The sequence below is a fragment of the Drosophila novamexicana genome, unplaced genomic scaffold, assembly GCF_003285875.2.
Source record: "Drosophila novamexicana strain 15010-1031.04,08,12 unplaced genomic scaffold, DnovRS2.1 tig00000960-arrow-arrow-pilon, whole genome shotgun sequence".
NCBI classification, from domain to species: Eukaryota; Metazoa; Arthropoda; class Insecta; order Diptera; family Drosophilidae; genus Drosophila; species Drosophila novamexicana.
In genome coordinates, this window is record NW_020824833.1 from 1654509 (window position 1) to 1679557 (window position 25049).

General features: G+C 39.2%; 1 protein-coding gene across 6 annotated transcripts in view; it reads right to left on the minus strand.

Moving 5' to 3' along the window:
• Nucleotides 1–10072: 10072 nt before the first annotated feature.
• LOC115765250 (blood vessel epicardial substance) overlaps nt 10073–25049 on the minus strand; it is a 33831-nt gene continuing 18854 nt past the window's right edge. For 2 of the 6 annotated variants that reach the window (XM_030708718.1, XM_030708720.1), the window contains 5 exons: nt 18397–18554; nt 18204–18306; nt 17971–18120; nt 17765–17906; nt 16225–17304 (listed from right to left, as the gene is read on the minus strand). In XM_030708718.1, the coding sequence (XP_030564578.1) occupies nt 17126–17304; nt 17765–17906; nt 17971–18120; nt 18204–18306; nt 18397–18554 (732 nt within the window). In that variant the 3' untranslated portion in view covers nt 16225–17125. The other 4 variants (XM_030708721.1, XM_030708724.1, XM_030708722.1 and 1 more) reach the window with 4 other exon arrangements.

A 25049-nucleotide genomic window follows, 5' to 3' on the forward strand; every position in this document is an offset into this window, starting at 1 on the left:
ACGTTGCTGCAAATCTATGCATTTACAGCTGCCTCTTTTGCACTTGCTGCGGCCCGTTCATTTAATTGAATTCCCAAATGTGATTGAGAGAGTCTGTGCGATGATTGTGCCACATTTTAAGGCACTGCGAATGCCCAAAAACTCCAAAACCCACACACACACACAGAGGGAGATATATATGCATGTGCATGTGCATGTACATGCCACATAGGTGCACAGTTAAGTGCACTAAGGTTGGGCGCCGCTTCCCTTGCTGACCCCGCCATTAAGTGAAAGTGTGGAATTGTTGAGCAACTGCTGGCAGCAGTTTATAGAACCAGCCGTAAGAATAGCACTGCAATTTGACATGGCTCCTACAGCCGGAAAGGAAAGAAAGCCAACTCTCTCCACAGACGGATTGATTAGTCTGTGTGCGTGTTCTTGTTCTTGTGCGTGTTTCTGTGAAGTTGGCCAAAGTGGATTTGAGAACAATGGGAATTTCGACCAAAAGTGGTTTCAAAAATCCACTTTGCCCTCTTGAGTATACAAAGTCATCAATACGCAAACTAATTGAGTGCCAAGCCACTTGCCAACCAGTTAGAGCCACAGAATGTTTCAATACATACTCTTGGCCCATTAATCTACAATAACCGAGAGCACGTGACTGGAAAATGCCCATCGCCCAGGTCTGAAGAGCTCCAACGTCCGTCAAAACTGAACTTGCTAAGGCCTCTTGATTAATTCCATGATATATTACACATCAGAAGTGTAGAGCCAGCAGATACACTGTGTATCCTACCAAACACTCTATAAGCAAATAAAAATTGTTAAGGTTATATTTTTTTAGGATTCATAGACAAGGATAAGCAGGAACAGATTTATAAGATTTGCTCAGACTTCTTTGCATACTTGTGGGCTCACGGTAATGAGACTTCGACTCATATTGCACGGCTGCAGAATTATCGGATCAATCTCACAAATCTGATTTAAGTTGTTACACATTTTGCCAAGCTGTTTTGAGAGTTTTCGCCAAGGTTGCATACTTTTGACCTAGTATGGAGATGAAACAATAGACGAGCTCCTAATGCAGACTTGCATGTATGAGAAAAACTTAAGAAGAAATGATCAGAGCGACATTTATGTAAAACCCATAAGGAAATGGAGTATTGCTCAACTAGTGCAAGATGAAAGGACGCTGATGCTCGTTGCTGCAAAAAATGGAAATGGAATGGAGCAATGCGTTCTTGACTAACTTCAGTGTGCATTGTCCGATCCTTATGAAATTTTCAATGCATTCATATGTGATGCATCCAGATGTGTTTAAATACCAAAGCGAGCGGCTATGCAATAAGTAAAATACTTTGGACTATGGTTGATATATCTAGCTTAAATTAGCTGCGAGATATGCTCGAAGAGCTGGATTTCGAAACCGAATTTGAATTGATGCTGGACAAGAATATATGTACCTAATGGGTTTGGAGTTGACTCCTTCTGCCTGCTGCACACGTTTCCAGAAATTCATGTAACGGGCAGAAGGAAAAAAGTATTGGTTTTCAGTGTATTTACCCAGCTTCACAGTGACCTTTGCAATTTTCATAGAAAAATATTCAAGGCACATTAATCGGTTTTCTTCTGCGAATTCATGACCGACGTCAAAGTCACTTGTAAACAAGTTCGCAGTAAACAAGCTTCCAATAAAAATAAAATAATTAGGCAGAGGGAAAAGTGAAATTTAAAACATGATGAGTTCAGCTATATGGCCAGCGTCCTTTGACAAGGCTTGCAGCTTGCTGTCAACTGCCAGAGACGAGTTCTAAGTACCCCGCAATGCAACTACATCAGAGTATTCGATTAAATGGGCCAACCGGGCCTCAAAACTAAGCCCACACACAAACGGCTTCCCAGTTTTGAGCAAGTGCAAGTACAAAACTAACGACATGACAGACGACAGCAGCAGCCGACAGCCTCGGCGAATGTTTAACAGTTGCAAAGCTCAAAAACAAAGTAAGTAAGCGTGGTCTAGTCGAGCGTGCACGATCAGCAGATACCCTGCACGAGGCGTCAATCTGCGCCTTTCATGCACTCCCTTCCGCAAACGCACACTATGGGAAATTAATACTTTCATACTTAGAGGTCAAGGTGTATTGGACTTATGCATAAGCGCAAGGCTATAACTTTTAATCTTAACTAAATATAATTTTATATGCAATAGGAGAAGGTAAGCAAAAAGTAGGCATAATATACATGTATTATTTTGTGTTCCTAACTTTATTGGAAAATCGATTTTTAAGCTGAGAATGTAGATCTTTTAGCATCTGAGATTAATGAGTTTATATACATACTATTAGATTAACTGGGCTGTTGATGTTGAGCATGTGCTCGGGTTAGCCTTATTCTGCCCGTTACTTACATTTGTGCAAAAGCGTTATACTCCTCTTACCCATATTCAGTGGAACAGGGTATAAAAAGAAATATAAACAAATACAAATGTTAACGAAAGCAGGGACGGGAATATTAAATGAGGAAAGTCTGCTAAGATACCCTGTAAGCCACCAAATATTGTAGTGTGTTCTTATTTCCGACCCATTTATATTAAAATTATTATTATTATTATTATTATTATTATTATTATTATTATTATTATTATTATTCTTATTCTTATTCTTATTATAATTAATATAAGTATTGTTATTGAATTGAATTTGATTATTGCATACAAAGGAAAGCTTACAGCAATACACACAGAAAGGCTACTCTAGTCAAGAGTGCCCGACTAGCAGCTACCCTGCACACAGCGGCGAGCTTATGCCGATCTGCCGATGCTGGGACTATGCTTCTTCTTAAAATGCGAGCTTAAATATATTCGTTTTTTATTGCCCGATCTTTATTCAGGGCTTAAATGTAATGTCTAAATGTGATGAAAAAATGTGAAATAATTTGAAGGTGTAAAAATTATCCGCATTTCTAATTTAATAAAATTATTGTGGAACGCTTTGAGGTCTTAAACTCTAAGAAGCACCGAGATATGCCAAAAAATATAATGCTTATAAATCTCATGTAAATTCAGACGGCAAAGCAGAGAATGTCATTTTCGACATTATCAAGCTGGACTGCATCGTGCTTTGATAAGTATGCAAAGAAAAGAAAAGTATGCGGACTGCTGAAAAAAATGTTCGAAAATGGGTTCATCTTACATGTTCTACGCACACATTAAATTCTATAAATTTAGAATTCCAAGAATATTTGTGTATGATATCAGAATTCTCTGAAGTGAGCTAATTATTTTCATTCTTGTCCGCTGCAGAGAATTTTCCTTTAAGCTGTACTGAAACTAATATCTTAGCATATTGGGCATGTTTTTACCTTAAAACTGCACACAACGTACGCACATACATGTTCAGATGCACTATATGGCTTTGAATAATTGCATATTCTGGGCTTTCCCAGAAAACGATGGCAGCCTCTTCATACGAAATGCATACTCACATTATGAATGCTGATACTTAATATGCTGCTTGCCAAATTTCCAATTAAATTAACAACCGCTTTTCCTGCTTTACTATATTTACCAGGCTTGCGTGGATGCATGTAGTTGTGTTTTAGCTGAAGGCTAGCTCAGCTGCACATACGTAAGTATATGCACATGTATAAGGTTTCCTTTGTTGTGTTTTCTCCGAACTCCGGTTCTTAAATGAACATTATGATTTTCCTAATATTGATTAGGATCAGAATCTCTAGTGAACATCAGAAAATAAACAAAAAATTCCACATTTAAAGTATTCGACACACTTTTGCGCTACTGAGCTATGTTGTACAGTTCTTTGAGTGCAAACTGGAACTAGACCCGACCTGCTACTTATTTGGCAACTATTTAACATGTCTATCAGATACAAATACTTACTTGTCTATGCCTTCTGTGTCCTTAAAACTGAGTTGAGTTGTACAACCATATAGGTTTATGATGTGATCTAGAGATACTTGAAGCATGATTTAATTATAAAGATATAAAACGCCTCATGGCTACAAATCGGGTTTTAAATGGAAGAGTTGGAACTGCAGCATGTGTGTTGTCATGCAAATCCCGCTCTGCGTGTGTCTCTGTGTGTGTGTGTGTGTGTGTGTGTGTGTGTGTGCTAGGTGTGCAATCAATTCTGTAAAATGTACTTTTGACACTTTGGCAACTTCAATTAAAATGTTTTGTTGAAGTACATTAATATTGATTAAATGCGAATGGCCAAAGCCAATGAACGCTGCTGCAGATAGCACGCTGACACACATACCACACACACACACGCACACACACATACACAAACTCATACACATACACGAGCGGGATTTGCATGACAACACACATGTTGCTTGATTAGCGCCTTTGTCGTACCTGTGCATGTGTATGTGTGTGTGTAAATTGATGAACAATTAAGGTTATTGACCAAAGCGTTGTTTGGAGCAGGCAGCTGCCAATTGGCGGTAGGCGGTATGCGGTAGGCGGGGCAATACACCCGTTACACCCGTTCAATGGGTTCACGTGGCACGCTTCAATGCCTCCTCGACTGACCCACTCAGGGCGCGAGGCAGCGAAGCGATAACATTACGACGTCCAGACACATCAAAATCCACAACAACAGCCACATACTCAACAGCACACTGTTAAACCACAAGCCCGTCACCAGTAACAGCTTCCCCCCCAAGCCTCCTGCATAAAACGGACTAAATCAGCGATATTAAATTCGTGGTGCACCTGCGCAACTGCAGCGGCAAAGCCAAAGCGGAAACGGAAGCAATTGATTGGTTGACTGCATGATAAACTGTTTCACAGTGCGACTAACTGACTGACGGACTGACTGACGGACTGACTGACTGACTGACTGACTGACTGTCGGACCCAACCGCAGTGGGTTTATTAACGTTAATTGATTTAAGGCTCTGCTAACCGACGACTAACCCAAATTCAAAGCTGACATTCCATGGCCAATTTGCATGTTGCAGAACGCGCTTCTCTTTTAAGTGGAGCGGAAGCCAAATCGTAGCAAATTTCTACAACAACAACAACAACAACCACAACAACAACAACAACCGACAAGAACAACATGCGACAAGTTTATTGCAATTCATTTACACCTGCCACATTTGAGTTGTGCTTGGCAACTGAACAAATTAAAGCAAAATAATTGCCAGCAAATTGAATTAAAGCTAAACCACACACGCACACACACACACACACACACAAAAACACATAGACTCTCTAATTAGAGAACCACTTACAACTGCACTAATTATGTATTGAAAATAATTATTATTTAAAGTTTGTACTCATGTATTTGCCAAGTAAATTATAATTATATATTCCGTACATTTTAACATCCACACAATTGAAAACGAATTCGTGTAATAAAATCGCCGTGAGCCGTCAGGGCTGTAACATTCGAAATTTGACCAAAAAATGACCCGAAGGATAAATCACAAAATTCAACATCAGAACCATATCGCGGCTGTTAGAGTTTTATTATGTGCTCTACCCATTGAAACTGGACAAAGGGCATATTTGTTTCGTAACAGACTTATTAAGCAGCAGCTTCATACCAATTTCAAGCCTCTAGAGCTTTTAGGCTCTACGACAGAGGGGCTTGGCTTTACAGACTCCGTCTTTAAACACTAATTCAGAATGTATAGCATACTTAATGGGGTGCTAGATGTCTTCTCTAATGCGTGACAAAAATAAAAATGAAATAAGTAAGTAAGTCTGCTCTAGTCGGCAGTACCCTGAACGCAGCTGACATTACAAACTCTGGGCTTCTTCTTTCCTTAAATGTATGCGGTCTTTATTGTGACAACTTTTTGGCAGAATAAAGGTATCTTTTTTGAACCGAAGACGTTTCCCACAATCCCACAAAACCATGATACTTCTTATTAACCATTTTTATTAGATCAGAGTGCATTTTTCTAAGATCTTCTCTTGAATTATTACATCAACTCTTATCCTATAATAATAAAACGAAAGGATCTTCGATCCAAAAAGTATCACTTTTAAGTGATCTATTCAGGGGTATTCAAATGTGCTTTGAAGGTCCTTATCTATAACAGGCTTTCTTCTTCCCTCAACCCGAGATTATTGAAAAACATCTTAAATAACTTCGGTGTTTAGCGCTCGATATTAATGAAATTTTAACAACATAAATATGGCATCGAAATTTGAGTAAATACTAATGCCCAAGAAAAACTTAAAAAAAAGGCACATATAAACTTTGCGTAGAACTGGAGAGGGTCTTACAAAAGTGAAAGAACCTTTTATGAAAATCGATTTTTATCGATATCGCGGAATTGGTGCTCCGAGTTGTCGATGATTTGGTGCTACTTTTGGAAAAGCCAGCGAAAAATTAGCTCTTATAGTCCCTGAGCCTGATGTATTCATACATACGACCAGACGGAAATGGCTCGATCGATTACTCTTGAAGTTTATTTTACAAAAATTTTAACTTTTATAATGTACGCTAGCAAATAGAGTATGCTCAGAGCGGAATGCTCGACCACGACTTACCCTGTGCTTAGGTTTATGGCGCCCTCGCGCCCTTACTTAATGAAATTCAAATATTGGGTTGTAATCTGCTTAATTTACAGCTCTTTCGTGTCCTAATGGTTTTTAAAAATGAATGAAAGCAGCACACACGAATTGAATAATAGCTATCATAGTGCTTTAAGCTGTGTTCTCTTGTGCGATGAATGTAAGTCTCTGCATGGGATTCAGTATTGGCGCTAAAAAAGGACTGAAAAGGAAAGGAAAAGCAAAGTCGCCAACTTTTACCATTTCTGACCAATCAACAAGCTGGAGCTACGAGCTGTCATTCATATTATGTGGCATACAACTGAAACAAATGAGGTTGATTTATTGGGATTTCGCTTTTCCACAACCCTTTCAATCGGACTTGATTTCTTTTGTTTTTGTCCTTTTTATGCTTGGCCACAACAATATGCGTAACCACAATGCACTGCAGATTGAGGCAGGCTGGTGTGGCAAGGGGAATAGGAGGCAGGGCAACCAACAGCAAAACAACCAGTGCCACCATGCGATTAAAGAGAGAAGTCAAAAGCAATCATAATCATACTTATATTCATACTCATACTCATACTCATACTCATACTCATACTCATACTCATACTCATACTCATACTCATACTCATACTCATACTCATACTCATACTCATACTCGTACTCGTACTCGTACTCGTACTCGTACTCGTACTCGTACTCGTACTCGTACTCGTACTCGTACTCGTACTCGTACTCGTACTCATACTCATACTCATACTCATACTCATACTCATACTCATACTCATACTCATACTCATACTCATACTCATACTCATACTCAGCGCTCTCACTTGTTTTTCGCTGTGTTGCATCTGCTTATCCACATGCGCCTCCAACTCTTTAAGGTATTTATATATTCAAATTGTGTTTGCGCCAATTTTATTATTGCATTTCCTTTTTTTTCGTACTGTTTTTGCAACTTTGTGCTGGGAAAGTTTTCGCTCGACTTTTTCTCATTTTGTTTTTTGTCATTTTTGTTTATTGTCTTGGCCGCTTTTTGCATGGCATTTGCATTCGGGGCAGCAACTTTTGACCAGCAGCTGAAACTTTAATTACTTGTACTAGCAGCAGACAGCCCGTCAACCAGACAACCAGCCAGTCAGTGGGTCAGGGGGTCGCGGCGCCATTGGGGGAACAATTGTGTCAGTAGTCGGCGAAAAACTATAGCATACTTAGGAGCGCTCGCCCAATTTCCCCCTTGAGCCGTTGTCGCTGCCAACTTCAAAGCACTCCGTTGGTGATGCTGCTGCGATTACTTGTTGTGGTGGTTGGACTCTGCACTATGGGGAGCATGCACAACTTTTCTGTCAAAAACACATTCTCTAAAAGTGGCTAAGATAAAAAACTTTTGACATAAAACATTCACAAACCTGCAATGTTACATACTCTTAACATTAAGCAATCCTGTTAAGCTAACAGCGGTTGGACACAGCTTCATACAAACGCCCGTGTTCGAATTGGATGCTTTTTTATACCCTTGTTAAGGGTATTCCAATTTTATAATGAAATGTCTAACACACAGCAGGAGACATCTCTGACTCCCTTAAGTATATATATTCAAGATCAGTATCCACAGCCGAGGCGATATAGTCCTGCCCGTCTATCTGTTTCTCTGCAAACTAGTCTCTTAGATTTAAGGCCATCGTCCTAGAACTATGCATCTACGGCAGGCAGTACATATCATATAGCTGCCATTGTAACGATCCGCCGAAAAGTTGATTCTGATATGGAAACCTACTTTTATATTAAGATAACTAACGTTTACTAAGTAGTTCCTATAGCTGTAATAGGAAAATGCAGCACTGTAGAGCTGTACTATTCTTACATATCTGCACTAAGGAAATGTCTACAAGAGTTTTAATTCTCGTTTTTTACTGATTTACAAAACCATACCTAAGACTATCTACTCTCTCTGGCTCATATACATCACAGCTTCATCCCAAACAAACAATATTATTTGTAATAAAATACTCTGTTACTCTGCTTTCAATCATTTTTTTTTTTCAAAACAGACCCTTATCTTTGAGTTATCATCGTTTTTCCCTGAAAAACCGGTTGAATTCTCCATAGTGCTGTTGTTGGGCCTTTGTTCAATGGTCTGTCTATCTGCTTTAAACCCAAACACATCAGACACACACTCTCACACACACACACACACACATACACACACACACCCGCGCACTTACACACCAACGCTAAGCCGTTTATTTTTGTATCTTTTTTTTTTTTTTATTTTATTTTTAGCTGTCCAGTGGTCGCGTGTCCTCATCCTGAAGGATTCAAAGCAGGTGTAAATTGTGCATGGGGCAACTAAATTTTAAACTCTACCCTCAGACAACATCGCTACAAAGCACTGCAGCTGGAAATGTGACCTAATTTGGCTGATGCGCAAAATAAAAGTTGAAATTGTGAAGCGATAACTTGGTACAATATTAAGTCCTGTACTTATTAGGAAGGAATAATAAAGTTTTTATAATGGAAGCACGTTCAAGCAAAACGTAAAGCAACCAATTTCGTAATCTTCAGTAGATGTCCTGCCACTACACATGCACACTTTATGCAGCGGCTGTGCTTCTTCTTCCCTTTATGTTGTAGGGAATAGCAGCAGGTATTCATAGTGTGATATATATACGAGAGCCCGCTTACCATGGTTGATGTAACTAACTACATATATATACTTTAAGAACCATATCTTCAAATCGATATTTATCGAAATTATGCAAATGGGATGAGATATCGAAGAAAAATCACATGTAAGGTGCTACTATATATATTTCCAATTTCAATCTGTGGCCTTTGTAGTTTCCAAGATCGATTCGTTCACACAGATTGACAGACGAGTTGTCGAAATGGACTGAGCTCATCGTCTTCCCATATATTCTTTATGGGATTGCAAATGCTTCCTTCAGATTGTGACATACATTTTCGCAAAAACATGCTCTTTTAATCTTTTAATCAAATGCCATAAATCTTATCACGCGGACATGTTCCTAAGATGCTTTTGAACATATCTTGACTAAACACAACAAGGCTGAGTTCCATTAATAGTTACTAATTATAATTGGAGCAAAGTCTCATCAAAATCGGACTATATCTTAGACTATACCGTCATACTGCTTCTGCAGAGACAATTGAAAATATATGGCATATCTGATGCAAGAGTAAAGTGAGAATAAAGTGAACACATTTCTTAATTATTTATAAAAATACACTCCAAGATCGGAGTATCGCGAACATCTGTAGCGCTTCGCTATAATTCGAGCCTCTTTCACATCGATCTCAAAGATCTGTATAAATATATGTGTTTCACACTTTTATGCGATTAGCCTCCGACTCATTTTCAAAACATTTTTGGAATCTAAGAATCGAGGCAACAATTTATTACTGGATAGAAATAGTTTATAGGGAGAAAGCCTTTGCTGGATGAATGGATGCGGAAATAAATTGACACACTCGTATTGATGTACATTAAAAACGAAATATGTATATTTTGCTTCTTCTATAAACTGAATACAGGCATTTAGCTGAAAACTTTGGTATGCTCATATCAATATTTATTTGTTGTTCTTCATTTGTTAACTTACATCATATTGTATCTTTAATAGAGCTCTCGCCTTTCGCAACTCCAGCAGCAGTTCGATTATTGTGTTCATTTCAAGTTCAATTTCAATATCAATTTCAATTTGAATGCATAAACACACTTATGTAAATTATATATTTGCTTAATCGTTTAAATATTTCATAGTTTTATTTCCTGCATTAAGTAAACATTTAGTTGTTATCCTTTGTATTTCATATGTCTAGCTAAATACTCAATTAAACAACATTGCTTCGGTATTATTTGTATTAATTAATTATTATAATTTTGCTTTTCTCAATTGTCTTTGTTTTCTGTTTTGTTTTTTTTTTTTTTAGAATTTGCTAGGCTTACACGTCTAAAGTTAAATTTTGATTGACAAAAATTCATTCACGCCAACAACAATAAATATAGGTAAATATTTATTATAATACTTTAAATCAATTATAACAATATATAATACTTAAATTTCAGACAATCTTTGTATGGGGTGCGTTTTACTCGTTTGGGTGGGCTGGGGGATGGCTTTTTGTTTGGTTTTGGGCGAAAGTTGGGGGCGTCTTGAACAAACACATTGTCATCAAAATTATGCATCATATTCTTCAACATCCTCTCTTACTACTCTGAGCATTTACATGCAGCACCAAGAAGTATGCAATGGACTCTTATCATGGCGTTTTCTACAGTGGCGTCCGAAATGTTATGACCGCTTCAACTGTTTTTGTATATATCTTCTTTTTTTTTGTTTGTGGCCTAGCATATCGAGGCTTGACTATATTGTTATTCAGCTACACTCACGACTTTGTTTCTTAAATTTGTATCAACAATTCGTTGAAAATATTTCAAATATTTGTAGCACACTTTAAGGTTAACTTTTAAAATAAGCAAACTTGTTTCCGTGTAAACTCAATAGTTGGCAATGCGTTGAAAGCTTCAAATAATTTTAAATTATGACATCGAATAATATTATACAACTCGGATTCAGATTGCCTTCAAATTTTGGAAATTTATCAACATAATCAATGGGTATCTGAATTCCGCAATTCGGCTAGATTAACAATTTCTATTTGAAAATTTCTGTTTTGTTTTGAATGCTATCAAAATTACAAATTTTTCGCACTTTTCTCCCTTCGAAATGTATGTGATTATGCTGATACTCAAACCTGTTCGCATGAATATGAAAAGCCTTTTGCTATCAAACCTAATTCCGGATTCGGCACTTGGCTGAACTTAAATTTGTACAGAAAACTAGCAGACCGCAAAGGAAATCAAATTATCAAGAAATTTTAAAGTATTATTATGTAGCTCGAAAATATATAAACACGATCGCTAGAAAGTACAATGATCCTCCAATCAAATTACAATCCTAAAGAGAGTTCATTTAATGTGATTTATCCTATATATATAAAAAAAATAGATATATGTATATTAATATATTTGTAACTCAATTGCGAATGTGGGAAATCGTATCGAATAAGTCACTAAATGGGGCTGCCAAACATATTAACGATTGCTGAATTCAAACTCTGAATAGTTTAGGCATCCAATGGCCACTCATACATATGTATACAAAGTTACATACTTATATATAGCATAACATACACATACAAACTAATACTATATTTAATTGTGTGTAGTGTACTCTTAGGTTTCTATATTAAAAAAATACATTTGCTCAATCATCATGCACTTCATGACCTGTTCTAAGCGCATCTGTGAAATGGCTGTCAATGCGAACACCCAACTATATATAGCATGAATACCTTCTATATATATATATATATATATATATATGTATATATATATGTATGTATATATATTATACTAAAGTATGCTGCGCTCTCTGTCTGCGCTATTCGAATGCGTATGCCATATGTTGCCTAAGATATACCTCTAATAATACTCAAAAACGCAAGTCTAAACATTGTCCTGTCCCACATTGATGCGAACTGTTTTCGCTTTCTATATATACACACATTGGGTATACATACAATGAATATCTCTATATATGTTAATATCTATATGCTGATGCGCTTTCACACGGCCGTCTCATGATCAGTCTCGTCGATCCGCCCCAGGCGCCAGGAATTGGGATCGCCGGCTGCAATGAGAAGTACACAAGATGTTCGTTTTTGTTTTCGTTTCGAGATCGAGATCGAGTTCGAGTTTCAAGTTTAACAATAGCGTTTGCATGAGTAACAAAGGGCGGTTATTAATAAAACATTGAACCGGGCCGCACACCAAAACACAACGCCACACACACCCACGGCACAGACGCAGGCGGGGTGTGTATGACTTGTGGGTATGTCAGCGTATTATGGTGGAGTGGGTGGGGGGGTGGAGGGGGGGGAGGGAGGTGCGGGTTGATATTAATGAATTAAATCTTTCTTTCAAAATCAAACCGAGCATGCAAGCTACGAGAAAGTATTTTCAATAACTCTACGCACGCACACAGCCAAACGTTTCGCTCACACAGACAGGGCACACGTACAGTAGCGTCAAGCACAAGGAGCACACGACTCTGCAGAGAGGCACGCACACAGACGCAGACAGACAAACAGACGGCCGGACAAGCAGACAAACAGATTCAGTTAGATAGTTGGTTAAACAGCTAGATATTATACAGATAATAAATATATAATTTATTAGCTAGTTAGTTAGTTAGTTAGTTAGTTAGTGAGTTAGTTAGTTAATTAGACTACAACTACTGTTGCATTCGATCGCCGGCTGGGTTTACTCTCTCTGGGGTTGGGACGAGGTGTTTTGTTGGTGTTCTTGAAAGGAATACTGGAAATGCAACTTACCACAATCATAATACTTCGATATCCTGGGCAGAGCTGTTACCATTTGTTGTTGTTGTTCGTGGTTGGGTGGTTGTTGTGGTTGTAGTGGTGTTGTTGTTGTTGTTGTTGTTGTTGTTGTTGTTGTTGTTGTTGATTAACGTTTATGAACGATATATATATATATATATACAGTTATATATATACAAGCATATATATATAAATATACATATATAGTATACGACGTTTTACGAGTACATACGACAAAATTATAGGCACCCAAAAAATATAGAAAATCATTGGAAAAATTCATAAATTCGTTGGACGATATTGAAAATAAAATCTAAATTAAATACAATCATGTACAAAATGTTAAGGATAGTGCGAGTCATACACATACCCGCACACACACACACACACACACACACACGCATAATGATCAGCAGAAAAAACTAGATAGTATTCGAAGTAGAACATCAGGATATTGACAGAGCTTTTACGATCACAACAAAGTGGGCGGTGGGCGGTGGGCGGAGGCGTTAACAATTTCAAGATTGTGTCTAAACAAAATTGGCACTAGCAAATCATTTGCGTAAACACTCGTGTTGGCAGCTCGCTGATTAAGTGTGTCATGGGAGCAATACTCAATGTACTTATGTACATGCACGACATACACACCTATATGCACACATACATGCACACATGCATGCATACAGGTGCACATAAATAGATCGCCTGGCTATGTGATGCAATTGAACGTTATTTATAAACGTGCTAATTTTGTTCATGACAATTTGTCAATATGCGGCAATAATTTATAGCTCTTTTTACAGCTAATAAACGGGGCAATGCATGGATACTTTGTACAAATATCACTTGCTAAATTTACGATTTATTGTCAAACAATTAAATAAAACATTGTTCAAGCTAAACGAAGCTGTGATTTGAAATGAGAAAAACAACTGTCTCGAAAGTTTGATTTCTTAAATCAAAACATTTTGATGGCGAATACCTAATTATTGTCCAGAGATGTCAAATTGTAAAGAATTACCAATCGGACTGTAAAACAACAAGCACTTCACTTTTATTTCAATCAAATTTGCCAATCGAAAGGCAGTCCACATCGATATTCACAAAAGTCTATATTGAACAAATAATAGTTATTTATTTATTATTCGATATCATGAGTGCGAAACTCACGACTTAATCTTTGCTTGGAGGTGGGAATATAAAATATTTGAATTCAAATCAAGGCTGCAAACTGGTTTTGCACTAAACAAGTTTGTACCCGAAACTAAAATCTATTCTATTAACACGAAGCCCGAGCCTAAACCTAAACCATATTTGGCACACAACTGCTTTGATTAAGCACAATATTATGAATTGATTGAGTTAATAAACTTATTTCGATAAATAAGAATATGTAAATGCAGCAAATTAAATCAATAATGAAACAAACAAGTTATGAACCAAAGCTTCCAGGAAAATAAAAACGGGATGAAAGTACAACATAAACTAGATCTCATATTGCTTTAACTTTCGCTCTGATTCTCAAGTCTGGATTAGGCTAAGCATTTTCAGAATTCTCTAGATATTCATCAGATTCTAGCATTTTCAGCTCTTTACGGCCTTCAAGTGCATTTCCCTAACGGTTGTGCTGGTAACACCTGGAACTTGGAAGATACGTGCGCATACGATGAGTATTGATAGTCCGGCACAGAGTGTGAGCACGAGTGCGAGTGCGAGTGCGAGTGCGAGTGAGTTAAGGTGAACACGATGCACTGCGTCAGAAGTGGCAAATCGATGGCCATGCGAAAATAGAAAATATAAAACGGAAGCTCGTCAACAAAAACAAAAATGATAAATTGGCACAGTTGTTTGCATACTTTATGCCTCTAACAATGGCACGTGGCCCAAGTGTACACAGTCGGGGCGCAGATATCTGAGGAGGGGCTGGGGACGAGCTGGCGGATGCCCGTCGGCTGCACTTTGTGTGTAGGTTTATGGGCATGCCCAAAGTATTTACAGATAGGATCTAGCTGGTTATCAGCTATTGTCGTTTGGCTGTAGCGTAGGCTGGGGGCGTGGGGGGGGGGGGGGGGGGGGGGGGGGGGGGGGAATGGCAGCAGGCGGCGGTATATAATTTGTAAATTAAATAACAAATATTTTGCTACGATATGATTATTTTTATTATTATTATTATTATTCATTTAATTGTGATTTAAAATAAACAAAAACAAAAACAAAAACAAAAACAGAAACAGAAATCAATGCCATTTGCGCAAAATTAATGTTAATGATACGCAAATAGCCGCCGGGCAAAAGGTTCGCTTCGATCGGGTTGCCTTTTCGTTTGGGTTCGTGCACGTGCTTAGCATGCGCGCGCCGCTCAATTAGCCGAGACGCGAACCCAGGCTAAGCGCTGCCGCAATGTGATCAAATGTAAAACTTAATCAATTAAACAGGTTAATTCAAATCAATTTTTATGTCTGGCTTTAGTTATTATTATTATTATTATTTTTATTTTTATTTTTTTTTGTTTTGTTTTTTGGCTTGTTTACATTCACATTGATTCCGCATTTAATGTTCTACAAAAGTATGTTAGGTGTATGATACAGTTATATATATATATATATATATATATATATATAAATATATGTATATGTATATGTATACGTACATGTATGTACAACGACTAATATGCCAGCTTAGGCTACATATGTATATGCATATCACTTAGTGTATTACGTGTGTATATGTATGCGTGTATATATAGATATAGATATAGATATAGATATTAATTATAATTAATTTACGCTTTTATTTACTCTGCATAACTCTTCTTTCTTGTTTTTTCCAATTCAAATCGTATTAATATGCAAATCAATCATCGATTCAAAAACAAACTCATTAACAACAAAAAAAAAAAGAAACAAATGAAATAAAATAAAAAAAAAAAAGAACACAATGTGCAAAATCCAAAAAGAAATTAATAATAATAATAAAACAAATGTGATAATGATAGGCAAACGTATATATTTATAACTAAAATTGGCTATGTGCCCGCACAGTAAAAATTGTCCATTTTATGTGGAACGGAAGTCGAAACTTTTTAGAAATTGCTTATTTGATTGTATTGATTATTTTGTAATATTATTATACTTATTTATAGTATTGTGGTCTATGAACAAACTCAGCTTTGCTAAGGGAATCATCAATTGGTGATCAGTGATCACTTGACTATGGCCAGGCAGATGGCGCCGAACTTTGATCTTTAACTATATCAAAAAAAAAAAAAAAACAAAATAATAATAATAATTATAATAAGAAAACAACTGAGTGCCTTGTAAAGCAGTTGCGTAATGCTAAACATTTGATCTTGTGAATACAGTGTCGATCACTTGACGATCATGACTTAGTTGTCGGCTGTAAATCACGATCACATGCCGCGGGGAACACGGCGAATTGCATGGAGAGTTTTTTAGAGCTAACAATTTTCAAATATAATTGAGCCGAACGATCGCTTAATATGTGCCAATTGTGACGCACGATCAGTGACGATCAGTATGTATATAGCTGGAACTTGACTTGAAGAGCTGAATGGATATTGAATGGATACCTATTTAGCGCCTGTCGCAACTCTGAGCAAACATTTTGCAACGAGTGTAAACAAACTCAACGAATCTTACAACAGTGCCTGGCAACAGGTTAAATCGAATATTCATTAAACATACTTTGTGTTATTTCTGGATATTTATGCTTAGAGTTAGACGAGCATTCAAGTGCGAGTGCGTGCGATGAGTTGAGAACCGACGATGACGATGACGATGACGATGACGATGACGATGACGATGATAGATGGATAGATGAATAGATGAGTAGATGATAGATGAATAGATGATAGATGAGTAGATGAGTAGATGTTAGATAAACATATCAACGATGACTTGAATGTAGATGCAGATGCTGCTAAGGTCGCTGCGCTTTATTTCAAATGTTGCTTCTCGAGCTGTGCTGGCAGTTATCGTTGTTATCGTTGTTGTTGTTGGGTGTTGAACGTGTTGATCGTGTTGTTGTTGCCATTGTTGCTGCTGGTGTCGCTGACTGAAGCTGCCACAAAGGGCACGCATACGCATAACACATAGCTGGTGTGTAAGTGTGTGTGTGTGTGTAAGTGTGTGCAGTTGCTTTTATCAGGATTCAGTTACAGATTCTCTGAGTGCTGCCAGTGGCACCTGCACCTGCAGCGGCATTGCAGTAGTTATCAACGTTGGTGTCCGCCAAAGGTGCGACACCTGGCGGCGTCGACAGTGGCAGCGGCTGCGGCAGCGGCTGCTTAGTGTGTTTGTACGTGCGACCAAGTAAAGGAACATGCTCTTCTAAAATTAGATAGCGAATCGTAAAGAACGAACATAAACATCAACATTTGTACAGTTAATGGAAAGAAAACGAAACAAAAACCAAATGCAACAAATGAAAAATATCAAAAATTGAATTAAATTAAAATTAAAATCAATTAAAGCATAAACTTGTTTATGTTAGTTGTAATTCCACGTGGCATGCAACAAGCGCGCGCCCCAAACCCAGTGGCGCCCAGCGCAAGCGTGCAACAAAGCATTGATAGGCATAAGGCACGATTGGATAATGGTTAGGGTATCAAAGAGTCGCAGCTGTTACACAAAAACAAAGTTTCAGCAGAGAGAGAGAGAGAGAGAGAGAGAGAGAGCGGGTGGGAGCGGAAGGGCGCGCACGCGGGCCAGTTAGCGAGTCAGAGAGATTGAGTTAAAGAGTGGAAGTGGGAGCAAGAGGAGTATTCTACAAGTTTAGCTATGGACTCACCCTGCAGCTGGCGATTGATGAGCGCCGTCAGACCGTGGCCCACATCGACGCTCTTCTTCAGTATGAGCATGGGCTTGTCCTCAGCATCCTCCGCATAGCCGCCCGAGGGCAGGAAACCGTTGCTGGCTATCGATTCGCTCACCTATTATGGAGGACATCAATGTTTAGTCAAGCGAAAAGTTGCTGGTAAATTCAACGATTGTCACCTGTGTCACCTGCATCAGCTTTTTGACAACATCGCGGCCCAGTATGTGATCGAACACAGTTTGCAGGAATGGCTCGGCCATTATCGACAGCTTGAGCTTGTCCCGATGCCAGATGAGCACACGCGACTCCTCCATGGCCATAATGGACACCTGCGCGCACACGCACACACACGCACACACACACACAAGATAGAAGCTAAGTAAAAGCTGGCTCTGGGAAAGCGAATGCTCACCTGAAAATAGTCATCGGTCGAGACGCCAAACCACTCTGGCGAGTCTAGGAACTGATGGGGAAACACAATGTGCAGCGCCCGCTGATGCTGCGAGACGACCAATCTGGGAAAGAGATCGAATATCAATATCGATATCGATATCGGTTGTAATCGATTGGCATGGATCAGTTCTTGGTGATCTCGTCTCACTCACTTGCCGCTCAGCACCAGCGACAGGCTGTCCACTTTGGTGACCTTCTCCTGAGCATAGACCTCCTGGTATTTCAGCGCCCTGATGACCTTCATGCAATTGAGCACCTTTCTGAACTGATGCCGTGTCACGCACAGCGGCTGAAAAAGCGCCACGTACACCTGCCAAGAAGAGAGAGAGACAAAGAGAGAGAGAGAGAGAGAACAAGAAATAAATGCCATGTTGTAATTGAGGCTATAAAACGCCAACTGCTATTTATCCACATGGATAAACATTTGCCATGCAGTTCTGCTGGCCATCCCATCCATAAGGTTCTTAATTACTCGAGCCGCTCATGGAATTTGATCACGCGATCTGTTGGACCCGGTTGAAGTGCATTTCCTCTTCCAAGCCAATTCCATGCTTATCAGCACGTTGGGACATTGCCCGGCAAGTTGTTTAGCCCCGAGATAATAGTTACCCGTAGAAGGTGCCCATTCGGGCACATTGAAAGTCAAGTCCAAATTGCCTCAGCAATTCAATTAAAGTATAATAAAAATATTAAGAAACTGTATAAATTATTTACTTATCATGAACATATTTATGGTCAATGCCATGGACGCAGGATTAATAAGCGAACGTCTTCTAAAGCAAAAGCCAAACCTTTTCTTGATTGTTTTTTGGATTCGAAAACTAGAATACACGGCTTTGTGAAGTCTACCAAGTTACCAAAGGAATCGAAGGACATGAAGATCTTTATGATATGCTTTCTAAGGGCATAATTAAAAGGCAAGGCAATGCGAAACCCAACATGCCCAGTTGAATGGATCTAGTTCTGATAGTTCGCCAGACGAACTGACGGACAGACAAGTCTAGATCAACTCAACTATTCACTCTGAACGAGATCAAGGATGCTTTCTTCAATTCCTACAATTTCAATGGGTATTCAAATAAAACAATTGACTGGCCGTCCCTTCCTGCGATACCCTGCGATTTGCAATCTTCCAAATGAAATGCAATTCTTAATTGAAAACTAATTAACTTTACATTTACTTAAAGTTGCAATATTCCTGTTAAGATAACCTGAAAGCTGCCAGCATATATATGTTCCTTGCCCTTAGCTTAGGATCGTGAATCCTTGAGCCAGCTCTTAATGGAACTATCACAAGATTATTACCATGCCTGGCTTCAGGTCAGAACAGGTCATCTGCTTTCGAGAAAAGACGTTTAATATGTTGACAGGTTAGCCGATCGCTGATCACAAGGCTGCTGAACTTGTTTGTATTTGCTTTTTGCTTTTATTTCTGGGCAAATATTTGGGCAGGTGAGAGTGTGCGGGTGTGAACTGTTGCAGCATTTGCCCTGTTAATATCGTTCGACTCACGGCTCAGCTACGATCGGAGCAGTAAAATCATGTGTCTAACGTGCGCCGTCGGTGCCAAGACGGCGGGCGGTCTGAAATGGGCCAAAAGCATGTTCGCATGGCCAGCCACATGGCCAACATGGCCAATTGTCAGACGGCGTTCGGTTAGCGGATTTTCGGCTGTTTGTTGCTATGCAAAAAGTTTATTCAACGATTTTGCTGACGCAGACACCAGATATCCAATACGAGTCGGCCAGCATTAGCACCACCTCCATTGGCCACCAGGGGTGGCGGGTTGGCGGGGTGGCGGGGTGGGGCAGGCAACACGCCGCGACATGAAACTCCAGCAGTTTTGCCAATGCTCTGTCCAAAATTGGGCAACATCGCTTTAATGCCGTTCGCAAATAAAGTTTTGACAAGAATATGAAATTGAACTGTTGCCACCTTATTATGAAATGCTCATATGGCAACTCTGTGCATTATCTGTCAACACTAACGTACACTCTTATTCAAAATAATCGCTTTTCTTTTTTCACTGTTTAGTAACAATTTAAATTCAAGTTGACAACAAGTTAGCAGTGTGTAAGAAAATTTAACCTCTTGTCAGTTGTTAACGCTCGTTAACTGACATCAGCTTTGTCGTCAACAGAATTGAAGTGCAAATTATTTGAAGTGAAGTTTAAGAGAGAGCCAAAACATTTTCAAATGCCCAACAAATGTCCAATCTCTTGCATCCCTAACTGATTAATATAAAATTGAAGATAAGCCAAGTTAATCAGACAGTTCAAAGCAGTATATGAAAAAGCTCTTGAGTGAATTTAGCTGGATTAGTGTATTCACAAGTCAACGTTCCAAAATGCAGCTTTCGTTTCGTCTGTTGCTACTCTTGTTGCTTTTCCTCTTTTTTTGTATTCTCTCTTTTCGCAAGGCAGCATACACACATACACACATACACACATACACGCATACATACATACATACATACATATGTATATAAATAAATAAAATAATCAAGAGCTAAGCTCAAAGGCGGACAAATTGTAATCCGGGCAGGTTTATTTGCTGCCGCTGTTGTTGCCGCTGTCGACCGGCTTGGCTTGGCTGCCGCCGCATGTGGCGCGAGATTTGCAACAGCAGCGCCTGCAGCAACGGCGTCGGCGGACATCGCCGCTGATGCTAAAGTCACGTACGCCAGGCAGCAGACAGTGGGAGCCACGAGGGGCTGCCACGACTCGAGCCGCGACGTCGACGTCGACGTCGACGCTCTACAAGTGTAAAGAGTAGCAAAAGGCAAACAAGCAAAAGAGATCAAACGGAACGAAACGGAACAGTAAAACCAAAGCGCATCTGTTTCCCTCTCCCTTACACACACACTCTTACGCCTGCACATGTGTGTCCAATGAGATTAGTTTTGAGGCTCTGGCTGTGGCTGATGCTGATGGAGATAAGCTGCTGAGCGGCAGTTGCTGCGTGGGATTATCTACGCAATTGGCAGATAAGCAAAAACAAATCCGTTGCGCCGGTCAATTTGCAATTGAATTCAATGAAAGCAAAACATTGAAACAAAAAAAAAAAAAAAAAAAAAAAAAAAGCAAAAGACTAAAAGCGCGCTGGCCCCACACAGATTGACACAAAAACAAAAAGCGGCCATTTGGCAATTGCTGAAAAATGAACCAGTCGACACACCCGACTGACAGATACCCTATACATGTTGTTGCAATGCTGGCCAAGTGCATATATTATAGCTTTCTAATTCAGGTTTCTTTTTAATAATTATTTATATTTTTTTGCAAGTTGACACAAGCTCAAAAATCTCCATTACACGCTTTGCATTACACAATGTAAGGGGTATAGCAATGACAGAGATAGAGCATGATCAATGTCCAAATAGTGTCAACAGCTTATTGATTTTGCTTATTACATGCCGATCATCACTTGAGCACGCTCGTCTGCGATTATATTCGTTCTATTTTAGGATCTGGAAGCACATGCACATAACTTTTATACATATGCATGTATTAACATATGTGTGTGTGTGTGTGTGTGTGTGTGTATGTGAACAGCTTATTTGGATTGATCAACTGCCTTCGCCTGGCAGCGGCAATTTTATTTAGTTTAAATAATTGATTTCCCAACAAAAAACAAGAAACTATTTTTGTTTACCATAACGTCACGCTCTCCAGAGTTTTAGTTGCAGACAAAAGCAAAAAGTCGCATTTAGCATTTCTATTCGCATTTCATCTGAGCCGATCTAAAGTGATCGTGGCACAGTTTTTTTTTTTTTTTCTTTTTCTTTACAACACTAGCGAGCGCTTTAGAACTGACCTGCCTGAATTGTATACCCCCCACACCCACACTCGCAGACTCGCACACAGACACACGGACACACAATACATAGATATGCCCATATTGGTGTTCGTGGCATGGAAGCAACTACAGCAGCAGACCCAGCCAAGAGCCATTGAACCGAACCTGTTGCTGCTGTATTGATAAGCTGTTGGCAAGCAAAGAGAATCGTGCTTTGCTCTCTTTGCATTAAGAGCGAGTGTCGATAGCATTGCCAGCAACAGTCGACGCCGCAGCAGCAGCAGCTGCGCTGGCAGCGCAGTCGTAATTGAATATTGCCACGAGCTTTGCACACCGTACACCGTACACCGAACACCAATGAAAGACGCCATTGCCCAGCAACCGAATGGCAGCACTTCCTGTTGGTCTCTTGGCCTGTTAACTGCTTTGTATACCCTGTAATCATTTAGCTAGCCAACAAATAACGTTACACAAGAACAGCTTACACGTAAGCCATTTCCGGCTCCAAATAGTACAATAGATATTCTTGGCTACCTCGATCAATTTAGTCAAGTCAACCTTTTTCCCTCTCTCCCTCTCCCTCTCTCTCTCTCTCTCTTTCTCTCTCTCGATCTTTTAGAGAGTTTACATACCTACAAATCGATACATATCGATATATCAAACTTTCAAAATCGTAAAAAACTGAAAGCTGTCCATGCGATAATAATCGATATCCAAGCTCAATCCGATCTGGGAGAACTAAGTTTGATTTTTTGACAGCTCCCTTTGCTCCAGCCAAAATCAAAAGAGCTGTTGCTTTAATTTTTAGTATATTTGAGTAGAATTATTACCTTCATAAGGGCAACAGCATGAAGTGCTCTCACATAACATAGAAACCTTAGATTATTTATATACCCATTTCACATATTTAGCAGAGTATATTGGTTAAATCGCAGATTTAGAAACTTGCGCTTTATATTCGTACATAGCCGCAGCAAATTGTTTGGCCACGCCCATATACCACAGTATCTCCAATTTTGCAATTATATCATTGTTGACCTTTCCCCAAGTATAAAGAACAAGAACAGTGTCGCGGCCACGCCCACCCGGCCCTAACAAAATGACAAGCATCGATACTTCCAAAGGTCACAGTTTTAAAGTCACGCCAATCATCAATAAGACACTGCGACTGATTCAATTGGTAAAGACACTATGTATAGAGTATTGCGCAGTCGGTCATAGCCGACTAGCTTGTCTATATTTTTGTTGTTTTCCTTTCTTTCTTTTTTTGCATGTTGCTAGCTGTAAACAAAAATGTCGATCAATTTCGTAAACAAGGTGGCCATACAATCAGCTGTTTACAGGCTAAATCAAACGCTGATAAGAGCGAGCGAGAGGGGAGATGAGCGGCAGCAGAGATGGCGGCAGACGTGCATTGTTGAGCCCTCAAAGGCGGCTTATCGGCAAAGCAGCAGCAACAACAACAGCAACAACGAGAAGAAGAACAGTTGCATTATAATGCTGAGACGCGCAAAATGCAGATAAACACGCACGAGCCGACTGACGGCAAAAGGAAGAGCGTGAAGGCGCGTCTGAGAGAGAGAGCGTGAGAGAGAGAATGGCAGAGAGAGCATTTAACAAAGGAAGAGAACATTTCTTTATTTTTTTTAACCGCTAATCAATTTGGCTAACAATTGTGGCAAATTTTTCCATGTGATTCATGTCGCTCACGTGGGCTGTGTTAGCCACACACACACCCCCCTCACACACACACACACACACACACACCACCCTCTCTCTACGCATCAACCAATGATGATTGAGCGAAAGCGCGCGACAGCCGCTATCGGACAACAAACGAGCCCCAAAAAGCTGATCGAAACCAGAAGAAACATGTGAAACAATTTGGACGAATGCCATGGCCAGAGAGACAAACAAAGATGATGCTGCTGCTGCTGCTGCTGCGGCTGACGCAAACAGCAAAAACCTTATGACTGGCTAGGCGGGGTCTGTGTGCGTCAGGTGTGTTTTTTTTTTTTTTTGGGGGGGGACAAATTGAAGAAAAGTCCCTGCGGGAAATGTAACGCGAAAGCAAACGCTGCACGTACGCATTTTCGAGGCAACATCATTCAAATTCACAGAACCAGAGCTGAGCTTCACGTAGGCAAATTTTGACAGTACAAAAATCACACGAATGACCCTAAAATACAGAATTAACTAATCAAAATAAATGCATTATGGTTTCTAGACTGATTCACAAGTCAAAGTATTGAAAGATGTTCCGATTGAATTGGCCTCTGCCTCAAGTTTAGTGAACTAGTTCAAGAGAACTAGTTGTATCGATTCTGTTATCGAATATCGATAGACACATGTAAGCCGAGCATAATGTTAATATAAAAGCACGCCATTCTGTAAAAATAATTCGGTTAGCAACAATAGCACAAACAGCACGCAATTAAATTGCATTTTTCGCTGTGATCGATAGCAATATAAATGATTAGAAATTCCCATTAAATTGTACGAAACACCCCAAAAATAAAAAAACACCTATCGTATTCATACATGTAACGTAGGTGTGCGTAAGTGAGAGACCTTGAACCAACTGAATCATTCGGCAATAGGATTAAGGTACGAAATCGAAATCGAAATCGAAAGCTAGCGATAAAATGTTTACTTTTCCATATATCTGGGTGAGTCGGTCGAAACTGCTGAAACTTATTTGTTATTGCTCTTATTATGTTATTCATTTCCGTTTTCGTTGGATTCTATTATAAATGCCATAGTTAAGCCAAGCAACTAATTTAAGTATTTTGTCAGCGTTGCCAGATTATTTATTTAAATAGTTCATTTGAGTCAGCTCATTTGGCTGTCAACTGGCTCACAATTGAGCTTTGGCAGGAAACGCTGCGCCTTCAGTTTGTATTGCAGACAAATTAAACGTATTATAGATAGGAATTGGATTTATTTATACAAACTGTTATCAGCCGGAACACTGTCTACCCTATAACATACATATGTATGTATATTG